Source organism: Anomaloglossus baeobatrachus, chromosome 2, assembly GCF_048569485.1.
Source record: "Anomaloglossus baeobatrachus isolate aAnoBae1 chromosome 2, aAnoBae1.hap1, whole genome shotgun sequence".
NCBI lineage: Eukaryota > Metazoa > Chordata > Amphibia > Anura > Aromobatidae > Anomaloglossus > Anomaloglossus baeobatrachus.
This window is the reverse complement of record NC_134354.1, coordinates 695,626,932-695,645,296: the sequence shown is the minus strand read 5'-3', so window position 1 is coordinate 695,645,296 and position 18,365 is coordinate 695,626,932. Positions and strand designations below refer to the sequence as shown.

Below are 18,365 nucleotides of genomic sequence, written 5' to 3'. Positions count from 1 at the left end.
GACTGTACAAAGTGTAATAAAACAAAAACAAAGGGCGTTTAAAATCTTATAGGCTGAGAATACAGAAATAGCATTTCAGAAGTATAAAGATATCAATAGGAAATGCAAAAAATAAATCAAGCAAGCAAAATTAGAAAGCAAGCAAAAAAGAAATCAAGCAAGCAAACAAAAATCGCTAAAGACATTAAAATAAATCCCAAAACCTTTTATAAATACATTAATGCAAAAAAGAAAATAAAGGATAGTATCGGCCTCTTAAAATATAATAACTAGTTAGTTATAGAGGACAAACAAAAGACTGAGATATTAAACAGGCACTTCTCATCAGTGTTAACCAAGGGGCAGACTGTTCCAGGGATCATTCAGCAAGTGAAAAATCAAAGTTCACCACCCGATACATTTAATTTAACACAAGAAGAAGTACGCCTACTTCTGAATAAATTAAACATTGACAAATCCCCCGGGCCAGATATCATTCATACATGAATATTGAGGGAATTGAGCTCCGCAATCGACAGACTGCTGTATCTCATCTTTTTAGACTCGCTTGTAACAGGGTTGGTGCCTCATGATTGGAGGATTGCTGATGTGGTACCGATATTTAAGAAATGTAAGACGGTACATCCAGGCAACTACCATCCAGTAAGCCTGACATCTATAGGGTGCAAAGTTTTTGAGGGCATTTTAAGGGATGACATGCAAAAATATATTGCAGAAAATAATATCATAACTGACAGACAGCATGGATTCATGAAAGATAAGTCGTGTCTAACCAATCTGTTTCAGTTCTATGAGGTAGTAAGTACAAATCTGGATATTGGTAATGCAGCTCATGTGATTTATTTGGACTTTGCAAAGGTATTTGATACTATACCACATAATAGCCTTATACTTAAACTCCAGAAGCAAGGACTAGGGGAAACTATATGCAACTGGGTAAGGAATTGGCTAAAAGATAGGAAACAAAAAGTAGTCATAGATGGTACATTCTCTAAATGGGCTATAGTCAGCAGTGGGGACCGCAGGGATCTGTGCTAGGACCGATTCTTTTTAGTCTCTTTATTAATGACCTTGTGGATGGGATTGATAGTAAAGTGTCAGTCTTTGCTGATGACACCAAACTACGTATGATATTAAAAACTGACCTTGATAGTGCAATATTACAAAAAGATCTGGATAAGATGTCAGAATGGGCAGATACTTGGCAAATGAGATTTAATGTTGATAAATGTAAAGTAATGCACCTAGGACGGAGTAATCCTATAGCTGCGTATACATTAAATGGAAGTAAACTCGGGACTACAGAACAGGAGAAGGACTTGGGTATCCTCATTACAAATAAGCTGAGCAGCAGCACTCAATGTCAAGCAGCAGCTGCTAAAGCAAACAAGATTTTAGGGTGTATAAAAAGAGAGATTAGATCCCGTGATCCCAACGTTTTGTTACCCCTCTATAAATCACTTGTAAGGCCACATCTGGAATATGGGATCCAGTTTTGGGCTAAGCATTTTAAGAAGGACATTCAGAAGTTAGAGTCAGTTCAAAGGTGGCAACTAGATTATTACAAGGAATGGAGGCCTCCGTTATGATGACAGGTTGAAAAAGTTAGATTTGCTTAGCTTAGAAAAAAGACGTCTCAGAGGAGATATCATTCATATGTATAAATACATGTGTGGTCAATATAAAGGACTGGCACATGACTTATTTCTTCCAAAGACAATACTAAGGACCAGGGGGCATACACTGCGAGTGGAAGAAAAGCGATTCCGGCAGCTAAATAGGAAAGGGTTCTTTACAGTTAGAGCAGTCAGACTGTGGAATGCCCTAACACAAGAGGTAGTAATGGCCGATACTATAACAGCTTTTAAAAAAGGGCTGGATGATTCCTCAGTACACACAACATTGTTAGTTATAAATGACTTAGGGACAAAATGTAGAATTGGTGGAGGAAGGTTGTACTAGATGGACCTAGGTCTTTTTTCAACCTATGTAACTATGTAATACAAAACAGGAATCTAGAGATAAGCGGATCCATCTATGAAAAATCGAGTTCTAGTTGATTTTCCTGAAAAACACAGTTTCACGCAAATTCGAACATTTTGAGATTCAATTTGTGGTTCGCAAAAAGAACAAAAATCCTCATCATCATCATCACACATTGCCGAAGCAGCAGAAAGCAAACTACTGTCATTTTGTGTCGCTGTGCAGGCTTACCCCCAGAAGTGGATAAGAACACCATTATGGATAGCAGACTTTTCTAAAGAAATATAATATACAGGACAAGCTCGAAAAACTTGAGTTATTAGAAATTAGACATTGCTCTCCATAAACTAAGCGATGACTGAGTCTGCTGACCTGTGACTAAAATCAGAATGCTGACGGGAGGACTAAAGTTTATTTCCTCCCAGAAGTGGGGTTTAATGTGCAGGCTCCGGGCAGGTTCAGAATGCTATTAACCTGCAAATTAACCCCATATCTGCAGGTTAACAGCATTTTTCCATGTGACAGGTTACCTCTTAGAAATGAGAACTGCTTCAGCTAGATTTAATGTGTTATTTTCAGCAGTGTTCTCCTTTTTGAAGTGAGCACAAAAATGTGGTCCACTATGTTTTGTCTAGATTATGGGGTTATGCCCTTTGACTGTGCACCCCTAACCCATTAGCTAGAGGTGATTTTATTCTCTAATAGCAGATTCCTATTTGTCCATACACATGGAGGTTTTTAACCCAGAGAGAGGCGTTAGAGTAGGTACCCAGTATACAAGGTATGCCTTGACATGGCTACTGGGCAGATATAGAAATGGCCATTTTTGCTAAATATCTGAATTTTTCTTAGATTTCCTTAAGCAGTAATGCATATCTATATTCTTACCTTCATGGTTTGCATGTTTTATCATTAGTGCTTTTTGTCATTATGTCATGTTTAGTTTTGCACCTGTTTAGGCTGCACGTTGGGCGTGCTGTCAGTTTTTTTGTCTAATTATCTATGACCACTACCTGCAAAGCCGGTCCCTTTTCGGAGGTTGTCTTGTTACTTCTCCAGTGCCCTTGTCACTTTCATTTACACCATAGCAGGTGGAATTGCTTCATAATTGACTCTGCTTTCTTTATGGAGAGGTGGATATTTCTAAAGCATAAATTACATGGGGTTGTACATTGATGTCCAAGTGTCCCCTTAATTTTTTTCCGTAGTGTATATATAACTGACATAAGGAAAACAAGTAACTACTAAGAACATTTATGGTTATGGTTACGAGGCGGCATATTTTGGATGCTCAGTCCTTTAAACCAGGGGTCCCTAACCTGTGGCTCGGGTGCCACATGTGTCTTGCAGAGCCGTGATGTGTGGCTTGCGGCTGTCTTCAAGTTCAGTGCGTTAGCACAGGTCTAGCAAACAGCTATGAAGAGCAGGTCTACAGATGGGGACTTTTGTGAGTAGCCCCACATAGAAGAGCAGATCGGAAAGGGGAGTATGGTAAGTACCCCTGGAACTTGGTATACTCCCTCAGTGTTATATCTGTGGAGAAGCTTTGACTGTCATTATACCAGTAATGGGGGCTCTAAATATCACATTCGGGAGCTGGATGTGGCTCGCAACCCTCTCTCAGAGCTGAATGTAGCTTCCGACACGCTTTCAGATCTAAATGTGGCTCTCAAGGTCAGCAAGGTTGGGGACCTCTGCTTTAAACAAAGATTTAAGAAGGTTTGCTTAATCTCCTTTGTAATCTAGATTTGTACCTTCACAGAAGATATAACAGATCTACTATATTTGTACAGTATTACAAGCATAGAAGCTCATTTACGAGTAGTAATTTTCCTTGATGTGACAAATGATGTCCATGCTTGAAATGGTACATAAGAATATCATTCCAAGGGTAATCGCCCTCTTACATTCAACCAATTATCACATAAGTGATCATCAATGGGAGTTGTTGCAGTAAGTTAAATCAAAGATATCATTAAATACCAAGCATCAGCCCATTAGGATCTATAATTAATAATCTATGTGTGACACGGCAAAAGTTATGAATGAGGTCATGATGCAAATCTGGAAAATCATCCTAAAAGTAGGAAATTGAAATACATTTTTAGGTTAAAGCTGAAGGTGAACAGTCGTAATGATCTTTAAATTCTTTCTGGTCATTCAATCAATCATTACAGCATCAATTCCATATACTCTTTTCACAATTTGTATTGTTGCAAAAAAGTCAGATGAGTATTTCTAAGAGAGCATTTCTATTTGTGAATCATTCACTTTAGTGGAGATATCACGGTACAAGGGCTGCGCTGGTGGGAATGAAGAATCCGCAATGGTATAAAATTAAGTTTTATTAACCAACGCGTTTTGGCGCTCGATTTGTGCCTCTTTCAAGGTGAAAGTCTTTGGGGTTTTTTTTACCTTGAAAAAGGTGCCAGTCTGGTGTCAAGACATGTTGGTGTAATAAAACTTTTATTTTAAACCACTGAGAATCCTTCTTTTGCGTAGCCCAAGTACCGTGATATCTCCACTAAAGTGCAGAAGTCCAGGCTGCAGCTGCAGATTCTAAAGCCCCCATCACATTTAGCGACTTACCAGTGATCCCGAAAACGGTGCGACCTGATAAGGATCACTAGTAAGTCGCTGGGAGGTCGCTGGTGAGATGTCACACAGTCAGATCTTACAACGACTCAGTAACGATAAGGTCACAGTAGCGACCTGTATAACGGTCTCTGCTGTCATTGGGACCCTGTCACAATGTCAAACATAGCGATGTGTCCTGCCCAGCAGGACATCGCCTTTGAATAAAAAGGTCCAGGACATTCAGCAACGACAAGCGACCTCACAGCAGGGGCCAGGTTGTTGCTGGATGTCACACATAGCGACATCGCTAGCAAGATCACTGTTGCATCCCCAAACCCGTGACTCAGCAGCGATGTCGCTTAGTGAGACGTGGCCTTAAGGCTATTATAGGGTCTTACACAACCCCCCATGGGAGCAGTACCATCACCTCCACCTTCTTCTATTTATTGGGCAGTGTTGCCCTATGATGCGCTTTTGCTATTTGCGAATCTTTGGACTCCAAATCCATGAAAGCAAAGTATGAGAGGAACTGGTAGACCCTTCAGGAAATCCCTAGAAGCTGTTTTATATCTAGTAAAGGGATGAGGGATATAATGAACACAAAGTTACTTCAAAATGGAATCTGCAAAAGAAATAAAATAAAAAAAACCCTAAAAAAACAAGGAAATTCACTAGAGTCAGTGCATGTATCAACATAGCTCTGATGTGCGCCATCGAGTATATGCTCCAGAAACACTATAAAGACAAAGGTATTGGGGCACACCTCATAATCGCTGAATTCAGTTTATTTCATTCAGTCGCATTTTCCTTAATTTATAAAATCCGGCAGTTTCTGCTTCTAAAGACAGGTATGAAAGAATGGCTTATTCTCCGGAGCGCACGGAATTGGAGTGTGGTTCTGTAAGGAAATGTTTCCATTGCAACAAATCAAGTTGTGAAATTTTCTCCAGCCTAAATATTCAGTGTGAGTGGTGTTGTGGAAAACTGAATGTTTATGAGCTGCAATAAACCAGACACAAAGCGGAGGCCACATAAATTTATAGAACAGAGTCGACAAGTGTGGAGGTGCATAATATATAAAAGTCACCCATGTTCTTTCGACTCCAAACCTCCTCTGACATTAGTAGTGGACAAGCCCTTCTCACTTACTATATCCCCCCATGTCAAATAAAAACAGCCTGTACTCACCTCCGGTGCCGTCACAGTTCCGGCATAATTGACATTAAGAGGAAGTCAGAGAACAACAGCAAGCAGGGGACAACTCCTATAACATTAGCATAAAAACTGTGCACCTAGAGGTTCATGGCATAAGTTTCCATGGCCGACAGATGCATGTAAGGGTATCTGCACACGATCAGGACCTGATGCATCCTGGATGGGCGAGTCCTGACCTGTGGGTTCGTAGGTCTCCTCCGCAGGAGATCGTAGCTGCTCGTGCCCATGATCAGGGCTCCAGCCTAAATATTTAGTGTGAGTGGTGTTGTGGAAAACTGAAAGTGTTTATCAACAACAGCAACCCAGTCAAAAAGTGGAGAACACATATATTTATAGAACGGAGTTTTCAAGTGTGGAAGTGCATAATGTATAAAAGTCACCGACGCTCTTTCGAATCCAAACCTCCTCTGACATTAGTAGTGGACAAGCCCTTCTCACTAACTATAGCCACCCATGTTAAATAAAAACAGCCTGTACTCACCTCCGGTGCCATCACTGTTCCGGCATAATTGACATTAAGAGGAAGAGGAACAACAGCAAGTAGGGGACAACCGCTATAATATCAGCAGAAAAACTGTGCACCTAGAGGTTCATGGCATGAATTTCCATGGCCGATAGCTGCATTTTATGCCTTATATCACGAAGCAAAATGCCTTGCATTATATGGTCCTTGAGGATGAGTGATGCTCAGCCCTGTGTAAGCTACATGCAGTGTTTGAACGGCTCACACTGGGGATAAAATCAGCCTGATCGGATGTAGTGTGCACACAAAAAAAAATGGAAAAACCCCAACCACCCTCCCCCGGAAGTGTTCAGCTTATGGCTGACTGCATGTGGCCAGAGACACGAACTATGCAATTATTGACTTCCATTGAGGTTTGGGTCAAGTCGGGGTCAGAAACCGAACCTTATCTAAAGTTCGACTGTACCATCTGTACCAAGCTTCCATAGGTTCACTCATCTCTATTATAGAGCCTTATAAGTCGATGGTTAAAAAAATTACAGATGTTTTCTAGTTTCAGAAATCCCATGTCATTCAGCCGCAGTTCAAATTAAAAAAATCAAAATGTGCTTTTCACCCCCTCCCTGGGTCCAGCACTGAGTCTCAGCCACTGCTCCTGTTCTCTATTATTGTTTGCAGCGCTGATGTCACTTTGACAGTGCTACAACCAATCAGTGAGCTCAGCAGCTCTGCTCCAGTAGACAGCACAAGCTGCTAAGAGTCTGTGAGCTCAGTGATTGGCTGCAGCACTGTCCATGTGATGTCACCACTGCAGACCATAATAAGCAGTGAGCAGCATCTGTGACTTAGCCCTGGACCAGGGAAAGGTGAGTAAGGCATTTATTTCTTTAAACAAACTCTAAAACCAGAAAACCCCTTTAATTCATTCAATCAGTTAATTCTTAATTTTCCTTAAGTAGGACTTTGCTCTGGATAAATATGAATGACTTTCTAAGTATAGAGAAATTTTTGCTTCTTTTCTGTAAAAAGTGGTTAAATAATTCACATTTTATTTCCGCATTTAAGAACGGTCTTTCATCCTCGCAGCAATATAAGATTTCATTGTGTTGTCTTACAAACTGTGAGATATAATCAGACTGCGCTCCTGGCAATGTTTCTTTTCCATCTTTTATAGTGAAGCTTTTTATTATTTCTTCTTAGTTTAACAATATTTTCACAGACATTAAGTTATGAAGTAAATCACATTATTTCCAACCTCCAGACACACATCAGAGGTACATGGGCTGAGTTTATTAACTAGGTCAAAAATACATTTGTAATATTCCAGTAAGAGCACACCATAATATATTCCTCTAGACACAGGTTTACGACTATAAGAATTCACCACTATTTTATAATTGGAAATATATTGTAAATTTCTCCTTTACATAATCAGTAGTGATGAGCGAGCATGCTTGTCACTACTCGGTACTCGCACGAGTATCGCTGTACTCGGGCTGCTCGGCGGGGACCGAGTAATCTCGCGATACTCGTGCTGTACTCGTGGTCTTCATTTCTGCATGTTGGCGCTCTTTTGAGAGCCAGCCCTCATGCAGGGATTGGCTGGCAGACCACTGCAATGCCACAGCCCTGTTAGTTGTGGAATTGCAGTGATTGGCCGGCCTGCACAGCGTGACCGAGCCTTTATATCGGCCGGCGCGCTGTGCTCTGCTCACAGCTATCCAGACTGTCAGTGCAGGGAGAGTGTCGCTGATTCAGGGGAAAGCTTTGCGGCCCTTTATAGCTTTTTCAGTTGCAGGGCTGCAAACAGTGTGACCAAAAGTCCTTCTCAGGACTATTCTAGTTGTATACAGGCAGGCAGGGTATAGCCAGGTCGGAGTACAGTAGCAGAGTCCTTCTCAGGACTACTGTTGCTATATACAGGCAGGGTATAGCCAGGTCTGAATACAGGCTAGTGACCAAAAGAGTCCTTGTCAGGACTATTGTACCAGTATACAGGCAGGCAGGCAGGCAGGGTAGTGGTGACCGTATACCAGCCTTCATCATATCTGGGGCTGGTGTACACAGTGTAAAACAGTCCAGATAGTGTCTGACTTGTCTGTAATTGTCGCTCCCCAAAAAAACCTGTTAGGTTCTTATTGCGTCCGTGCTTGGTTTTTAAAACCGCACGTGTGTGCCTGTTGGTGGCAGCGTACAGGTGCACTTGTGTGCAATTTCCAGAAACTTTGATATAACGCACAAGTAGTGAATATACACGTCAGCAGTGCACAGCATTGCAAAATGCGCAAGGGCATTGGCAAGGAACAAGGAAGTGGACGTGATGGTGGTGCAGGCAGAGGCCGAGGTCGTGGGCAAGCTCTAATTTCGCCACAACAAAGGGCCACATCTAGTCGCTCGCACGTCCTGTCCCAAATTCTTGGGGACCGCAGCAGTACACCGCTCTTGAACCAAGACCAGTGTCAACAGGTTGTTAGTTGGATAGCAGATAATGCTTCCAGTCAGATTGGCACCACCACAAACACTCTGTCTTCCACACGGTCAAGTGTCAGTAGCCGTGATACTGCACCGCACATTTCTGAACCTGATCCTCCTTCCTACCACCAGGCTGAGTACACGTCCTCCTCGGACATTAATGATCCCACACTTGGACACTCGGAAGAGCTGTTCACGTTTCCATTCACACATTCTGGCCTCTCGCCAGCTCATATTGAAGTGGGTCATGAGGAGATCGTCTGTACAGATGGCCAAATATTTGAGCAGCCACGTTCTCACGAAGTTGGCAACGTGTCTCAACAAGTGGTGGACGATGATGAGACACAATTGTCAGGAAGTCAGGAGGAGGAGCAGGGTGCGGAAGAGGAAGACGACGTGGTGGATGATCCAGTAACTGACCCAACCTGGCAGGAGGATATGCAGAGCGAGGACAGCAGTGCACAGGGGGAGGGAGGCGTAGCATCACAACAGGCAGTAAGAAGCAGGGTGGTGGCCCCAGGCAGAAGTCAGGCAACCGTTCCCCGGAACAACACGACGACACAAGGTGCCTGTACAAATGTTAGGTCTTCCCGAGTCTGGCAGTTTTTTAAGTTGGATCCAGATGATTCAAAAAAGGACATTTGCAACACCTGCCGTGCCAGCATCAGCAGGGGTACCAAAACTAGCAGCCTGACCACCACCAGCATGATCAGGCACATGTCAGCCAAGCACCCGACTTTGTGGGAAGTACAACAGAGTCGAGGAGCAGTGCTTGCTGATGTCACTGCTACGTCTTCGCTGGTTGTGCATGCGAGCCAATCCCCTGTCCATGCTGCCTGCGAACAAGCCTCCTCCACTCCTGCACCTGCAGTTGCCTACGCAGAAAGAACACCAACATCAAGCACGTCCTTGTCCCAGCGCAGCGTTCAGTTATCCATTCAGCAAACCTTTGAACGCAGGCGCAAATACACTGCCAACACCCCACATGCCACAGTTCTAAATGCTAACATTTCGTGACTGCTTGCGCTGGAAATGTTGCCTTTTAGGCTGGTGGAGACAGAAGCATTCCGTGACCTGATGGCGGCAGCTGTCCCACGTTACTCGGTCCCCAGCCGCCACTATTTCTCCCGGTGTGCCGTCCCCGCGTTGCATAACCACGTGTCACAAAACATCACACGTGCCCTGAACAACGCTGTTTCACCCAAGGTCCACCTAACCACAGACACGTGGACAAGTGCTTGTGGGCAAGGCCGCTACATCTCGTTGATGGCACACTGGGTTAATATTGTGGAAGCTGGGACCCAGTCTGAGCGAGGGACGGAACACGTCCTTCCCACACCAAGGTTTGCAGGCCCTACCTCAGTCAGTGTTTCACCCACACTCTACAGCTCCGGAATGTCATGCTCTTCAGCCTCCTCCTCCTCCTGCACATCCTCATCCACTGTGCCCTCCACACCAGTCACAAGCTGGAAGCACTGCAGCACTGCCTCGGCGAAGCGGCAACAGGCTGTGCTGAAGCTAATCTGCATAGGTGACAAACCCCACAATGCAGAAGAGCTGTGGACAGCTCTGAAACAGCAGGCAGATCACTGGCTCACACCTCTGAACCTAAAGCCAGGAAAGGTCGTGTGTGACAATGGCCGGAACCTGGTGGCGGCTTTGAGGCGAGGCCAGCTGACACATGTTCCATGCGTGGCCCATGTGCTCAACCTCGTGGTTCAGCGGTTTATAAAGTCATACCCAGAGCTGTCTGATCTGCTGGTAAAAGTTCGCCGCCTGTCTGCACATTTTCGAAAGTCACCTACTGCTTCAGCCGGCCTTGCCGGCTTTCAGCGCCGTTTGCATCTTCCGGCTCACAGACTGGTGTGTGATGTCCCCACGCGTTGGAATTCAACTCTGCACATGTTGGTCAGGATATGTGAGCAGAAGAGGGCAGTTGTTGAGTACCTGCATCACCTAAGCCGTCGGGAAATGGGTCAAACTCCACACATAACACCTGAGGAGTGGAGATGGATGTCAGACCTATGTACCATCCTCCAAAACTTTGAGGACTCCACCAAGATGGTGAGTGGTGATGACGCCATTATTAGCGTCACCATACCGCTACTCTGCCTTCTAAAACGGTCTCTGCTGAAAAACAAACATGATGCATTGCAGGCGGAGCGCGATGAGTTGCAGCAAGAAACAGTAGTGGGTGTGGGTGATAACACACAGCCCAGCCTCGTCTCATCACAACGTGCAGTGGAGGACTATGACGAGGAGGAGGATGAAGACATGGAGCAACTCTCCGGCCAAATTGAGGATATGACATGCACACCAGTCATATCCTCGGTTCAGCGTGGCTGGCCAGAGGACAGGGTAGATGAGGAGGAGGAGGAGGAGGAGGAGGAGGACAGCATGTTCAGTCATCTTGTTGGTCAGGCTACTGAAGTCCTGGCTGTTAAGAGTCTGGCGCACATGGCTGACTTTATGGTAAGCTGCCTGTCTCGTGACCCTCGCGTTAAGAACATCTTGGCCGACAATCATTACTGGTTGGTAACACTGTTAGACCCACGCTACAAGGAGAACTTTTTGTCTCTTATTCCCGTGGAGGAGAGGTCAACCAAAATGCAGCAGTTCCGGAAGGCCATACTCACGGAAGTAGGCAAAGCATTCCCCTCACAAAACGCTAGCGGCATAGGTCAGGAATCAGTGGACAACCGAGGCGTACAGCCGAGAGAGGCACAAGTCCAATCCGCCAGAGGTAGGGGAACAGTCTTTAAGATGTGGGACAGTTTTCTCAGCCCCTCACGTACCACAGCCCCTGAGGTGCGGGGTAGTGCCACAAGAAATCCTAAGTTTGCCCAGATGCTGAAGGAGTACCTTGCAGATCGAACAACTGTACTCCGACATTCCTCTGTGCCTTACAATTATTGGGTATCCAAGCTGGACACGTGGCATGAATTGGCTCTCTACGCCTTGGAAGTCCTGGCCTGCCCTGCTGCTAGCGTTTTGTCAGAGCGTGTTTTTAGTGCCGCAGGTGGAATCATTACAGATAAACGCACCCGCCTGTCAACTGAAAATGCTGACAGGCTGACTCTGATCAAGATGAACAAGGGTTGGATTGGGCCAGACTTCACCACACCACCAGCAAATGAGAGCGGAATTTAAAGTTTGCCATGTACCTCCACTCACCCATGGGTACACACTTCTGGACTTTGGATAATCGCTGGACTGCTCCTCCTTCTCCTCATGCGCCACCATGATGATAACCGTTACAAATTGCAATACTTAGGCCTTTGTTTCAGGTATACCCCCAGTGGTAAATTTTTTCGCCCATTCTTTGCAGAATGGACATTACAACGACAGGAGACCCGCTCCTTTGCAATGGGAACAATGTTTTGAGGCCCTCATGCACGTCTCTACCCAGGGACAACGTGGAGCCTCCCAATTTTTGGCTGCCCTGCCTAAGGGCTATACTATAATACACCCACTTCCTTAAAATGGACACTTAATGTTTTGAGGCCCTCATGCACGTCTCTACCCAGGGACAACGTGGAGCCTCCCAATTTTTGGCTGCCCTGCCTAAGGGCTATACTATAATACACCCACTTCCTTAAAATGGACACTTAATGTTTTGAGGCCCTCATGCACGTCTCTACCCAGGGACAACGTGGAGCCTCCCAATTTTTGGCTGCCCTGGCAAAGGGCTATACTGAAATAGACCCACTTCCTTACAATGGGCACTTCAGGTTTACAGGCCATCATGCACGTCTCTATCCAGGGACAATGTGGAGCCTCCCAATTTTTGGCTGCCCTGGCAAAGGGCTATACTGAAATAGACCCACTTCCTTACAATGGGCACTTCAGGTTTACAGGCCATCATGCACGTCTCTATCCAGGGACAATGTGGAGCCTCCCAATTTTTGGCTGCCCTGGCAAAGGGCTATACTGAAATAGACCCACTTCCTTACAATGGGCACTTCAGGTTTACAGGCCATCATGCACGTCTCTATCCAGGGACAATGTGGAGCCTCCCAATTTTTGGCTGCCCTGGCAAAGGGCTATACTGAAATAGACCCACTTCCTTACAATGGGCACTTCAGGTTTACAGGCCATCATGCACGTCTCTATCCAGGGACAATGTGGAGCCTCCCAATTTTTGGCTGCCCTGGCAAAGGGCTATACTGAAATAGACCCACTTCCTTACAATGGGCACTTCAGGTTTACAGGCCATCATGCACCTCTCTATCCAGGGACAATGTGGAGCCTCCCAATTTTTGGCTGCCCTGGCAAAGGGCTATACTGAAATAGACCCACTTCCTTACAATGGGCACTTCAGGTTTACAGGCCATCATGCACGTCTCTATCCAGGGACAATGTGGAGCCTCCCAATTTTTGGCTGCCCTGGCAAAGGGCTATACTGAAATAGACCCACTTCCTTACAATGGGCACTTCAGGTTTACAGGCCATCATGCACGTCTCTATCCAGGGACAATGTGGAGCCTCCCAATTTTTGGCTGCCCTGGCAAAGGGCTATACTGAAATAGACCCACTTCCTTACAATGGGCACTTCAGGTTTACAGGCCATCATGCACGTCTCTATCCAGGGACAATGTGGAGCCTCCCAATTTTTGGCTGCCCTGGCAAAGGGCTATACTGAAATAGACCCACTTCCTTACAATGGGCACTTCAGGTTTACAGGCCATCATGCACGTCTCTATCCAGGGACAATGTGGAGCCTCCCAATTTGTGGCTGCCCTGGCAAAGGGCTATACTGAAATAGACCCACTTCCTTACAATGGGCACTTCAGGTTTACAGGCCATCATGCACGTCTGTATGCAGGGGCATTGGTGAACCTCACAATTTTGGACTGCCCTGGCAAAGGAAAATACTACAAAGACTCACTTCCTCAAAATGGGCACATTAGACTCAAGAGGCCTTCATGTACGTCTCTTCTCAGGGACATCGGAGTGCCACACAATGTTTTCACGTAAAATCTTTCATGTATTAATCTCAAAAAGTAACATACACCAGCTCTATCTCACTATAGGGTATGTGCCCTTAACATTTCTGCCATGAAAAATCATTTTGGGGTCATTTTGGAAGGTTTTCTGGTGAGTCCGTAAAAATGGCGTGAAACACGGACAAAATTGTTCACAGCTGTGACTTTTGAGTGATAAATGCTTCAAGGGGTCTTCCCCATGCTGTTGCCATGTCATTTGAGCACTCTTCTGAGACTTTTGTGACATTTTTAGGGTTTCTCCATGCTGCCGGGGGGTCATTTCACAAAAATACTCGGGTCTCCCATAGGATAACATTGGGCTCGTTGCTCGGGCCGAGTACACGAGTATCTTGGGAGGCTCGGCCCGAGCTTCGAGCACCCGAGCTTTTTAGTACTCGCTCATCACTAATAATCAGTGAGACTCCAGAGGGGAGAAGCAGATTATTGAACCCTGGTCACCGGTATTTCTACAAATATCAGCCTCTCTTAAGCGGGCTTTACACGCTGTGACATCGCTAGCGATGTCGCAAGCGATAGCACCCACCCACATCGATGGCGTGTCACGGGGTGACCGCTGCCATAGCGAACAATAACGTTACGGCAGCGTCACACGCAATTACCTGTTCACCGACGTCACTGTGGCCGCCGAACAATCTCTCCTTTAAGGGGGAGGTTCGTTCGGCGTCACAGCGGCCGCTCTATAGAAGCGGAGGGGCAGAGATAAGCGGCCGGAATATCCCGCCCACCTCCTTCTTTCCTCATTGCCAGCGGCTGCAGGTACGATGTTGTTCCTCGTTCCTGCGGTGTCAGACATAGCGATGTGTGCTACCGCAGGAACGACAAACAGCCTGCGTTCTAAACGAGGAACGATTTTTTAAAAATGAATGAGATGTAGACGACGAATGATTTGACACCTTTTTGCGATCGTTACTGATCGCAAAAAGGTGTCACACACAACGACATCGCTAACGAGGCCAGATGTGCGTCACCAACACCATGACCCCAACGATATCTCGTTGGTGATATCGTTGTGTGTAAATGGGCCTTTAGGCTCGGTGCAAGGACCATGTTTTTCTCATCCGAAAAAATCAGATCAATTATGCTAAACACATTTTGATCTACTTTGATCTGAGTGTGATCTGATATGCAGAAGATAGAAAACATACATTTCTCTATCTTCTCCATTCTGTTGGTCCATAAATATTGGACTGCACTTGGATGTCATCTGAGTGCAGTCCGATTTTTTTTTTCCATGAACCCATTAACTTGCATGGCCGAGTGTGATCCAATTTACACAGATATCTTGGGTATGCTGCGAAATTTCCTTTAATGGGCTCTGGGAAAAAAATCAGATTTGGGCACAACCCCATAGAACAACACTGGTCCGATGTTTTATCTGATCTCTATTAAACCGTAAACATGGTCATCTCCCTGAGCCCTTATTGTGTCATGTTTCCCCTCATATAGAGCAATGGAGACTGAAATAGGGATCTCTATTAACTTATCAGACTCCATATCTAATGAAAATGAAAGAAAGTGATTTGCCCATCAGCAGAGTTGCAGTAAAGTCATTCTTCACAACTTCACTAATTCCTTTGACTCAGATCCCAATAGTTACAAGATCTACGTAGCCCTAAAATTTTACTATCTCAAGAATTGTTCTAGTTTTTCTAATAATTAATCAAGTATGTCATATTCACTAATAGGCTGCTCGTTCTTGGAATTGTGGTGACAGTGCTTTTTGGATGTTTACTTATTTGCCAGCTATATAGGTTGTTCTAGATATAATTCGATGTAAAATCTGGTCCATGAGTGATCTTCATAGATAAGCCATATGTTACCTAAATAGGACCCAACGCCCATGCAGCCTCTCTGGAACTAACTTTTGCCTGCCAGTTTGTATGTAAAACTGGCCATACACATTAAATTAATGGTAGTCAAACTGGTAATTTTGCTATAAACATGGAGGGGGAGAATTAACCTGTAGATTTTCAGCATGCCAGATATTTTTGCTTTCAGAAAATGAAAGTGTCTGGAAGTGTTTTTCTCCATTCTTCCCAGTCTAAACACTGGCATTCTTGACCAAACCAAGAAAACGTGTATGAGGATTAGAAGAAATAGCTTTCACCCATACAAGCCTTGAGCCAACACCTGCCTAAAATATACAGATAGGATTAATTGACCACAAGTGCTCTTCCTAAAATGCATTAATCTGATCCTCAATCTCAATCTGCTGCTGAATGGTGGATTATATGTTCTAAAATGTCATCTACGTAGGTTATTATACAATGCATGTATCTCATCCATGGGGCAACCTTAGCCCAAGTTTATATTATGTTTTAAGAAAATGTAGAAACTTGGCACTCAAATGGAGGAAAAATAGTGACTTTATTGTAGATAAATTGTAGGACCAGCATAAGCATACACGTTTCGGTTATACAAGACCTTCATCAGTGTAAGATATCTCACAGCGGTGAAGACCACCGGATACCCCACAGCACTGCACTTCACGCTATCAGACTCACATTGGGACCTAGGCTATGCACACTAATGAAGGTGTTGTATGACCAAAACGTGTGTTTATGCTTGTCCTACTACTTATTTACAATAAAGCCAATATATTTCATTCACTTGAGTGCCAAGTTTCTACATTTTCTTTTTTTTAGAACCTAGTTGTGCTCAATCTAAACTAGAAGTGCCATGTGTATCCATTCTACTATATTACGTCTTAGGCACATATTCCTGAGGGTTTAATTTGTCCCTCTGAAAAAAAACGGAATTTGAACGTGTCCATGACGAAAACTGGACATGTCCATGACAGAGTCATCACCTTCATTCACCACACTGGGTCCCAAACATGCAGCTTTGGACTCTGAGCCATTTTTTGCAGCTTCCATCTTTGAAGTCGGAAACAATAGAGCAGTAGACCACTCTACAACATTGTTTCTGTCTTCAAAGACAGATCCAAAAATGCTCAAATGGAGTTGCATGTTTTGGACACCATATGACATTTGGAGTCTAAGGCTCTGTCAAGGGTATTGCCAAATGCTGTTTGCTGTTTTTTTTCAGAGATTCAGATGAAACACCTGATGGAGCTACAAACCTTTGGCCAAAATAGGAGGTGAAATGAGGAATAAAATAAGAATCATATTTTCACAAAAAATAGTTTCCAATGCTCCTGGAGCTACATTTAGGCCAAATGATCTACATATTAATATGTTGTATTAATTTAATATACTAGGCAAATCCATTATCTACAAATCTACCAAGATCCCCTAAATATACAGTTAAGGTTTACCAACGATGACAAGATGATGATAATAATAATAATAATAATAATAATAATAATGACTTAAGCCAATGTTAGGTTTCATGATGCTATAATTATCCAACCTTGTTCACCTTATTGTTACAAATAAACATAAAACTTACCATGTTGACGCCAAAGCTGCCATGAACTTCTTCAGGGGTGAATTCATACAGTAATGCAGCTCCAATCACTGCTCCCAACATTTGGGCAATAACATAGCAAACGGCACGGAAGAGCGAGATTTGAGATGATACTAGGAAAGCCACAGTCACAGCTGGATTAAGATGGGCACCACTGATGTGCCCTAAGGTTTGAACAAGAGTTCCTATTCCTAAGCCAAAGGTGAAGGCGATCTGCAGAACTGATGGAAGTGCGGACTGCCAATTCATCGCAGACCCCAAGCCAAAAAAGACAAATATTGAAGTACCAATGAGTTCCCCGGCAAATGCCCTTGTAAAGGGCCCAGTGCACATCTCCTTCATCATGGGTGCTTAATGTACAAACAGGGAAGATAACCTGGTTGTTCCTTTATCAAATGTTTGCCTTCTTGTGATTTCAATAAATGATAGGTGCGTGAATCCAGCACAAATTATATACAAGGCAGGAAGATTGCAGAGTTACAAGGGGTGGCACCCAGTCCTCAGAAAATGATAGCTGCCATCTATTGCAGGCAGAAAAGTTTCCAGCTTCAGGCTGTAGTAGTCACTCCTCTTATATATGGCTCTAATAACTCACCGCTTCCTCTCCTAGGTACAGAAATGAGTATTTGCATCCTTGTGATATAACTACATCCTCTCCTTACACTTTGTGACGATGACTATGGTTACACTAAGTCCCAAAAGCAGATTTCTCAGCACATGCCATTATCCACACAGTGAATGTTGTTATGTGATTCATCCATGTTAACCATTGTATTTTCTATTGTACATCAGCTGAGACACGAGCTGAGTGAGAGCACGAGCTCGACAATTACAGACAATTAGAAAATGGATCTGACTAATAAAATGTCCAGTAAGGAAGTACCGAAACATATACACACTACCAAGATATTCCTATGCTGTCTGCGTTTGGAGATGACTTATATAACTATAATTGGAAGACAGCTCAGTGCTGTCTGTTAATTAAATGGTTCAGTTATAAAGCCATTAGGCCATTGAGGTTTGCTCACTATATTTTTCCCTCACTAGGTACTGTACAGGGGCAGAACGATCGTGGTCACAGGGATCTCGACAGCAACCGGATCCGGGGGTACAGGGGCCCCGTCAGCCCCAGCCCCTGCTCTACCTGGATGTGTGTCGGAGGCCACACATTCAGCTAAAATGCATCGTGATTAGAGATGAGCGATGTTCGAGGTTCGCCA

At 44.3% G+C, this 18,365-nt stretch overlaps 1 protein-coding gene across 1 annotated transcript in view; it reads right to left on the bottom strand.

Annotated features, from left to right (window-relative positions):
• The window catches only part of LOC142292125 (aquaporin-2-like), a 52,493-nt gene extending 34,955 nt beyond the window's left edge, over nucleotides 1-17,538 (bottom strand). The window contains exon 1 of the mRNA XM_075337251.1: nucleotides 17,128-17,538. Within this exon, the coding sequence (XP_075193366.1) occupies nucleotides 17,128-17,490 (363 nt within the window). The 5' untranslated portion in view covers nucleotides 17,491-17,538. The remainder of the gene's footprint in view (nucleotides 1-17,127) is intronic.
• Between the last annotated feature and the right edge of the window lie 827 nt (nucleotides 17,539-18,365).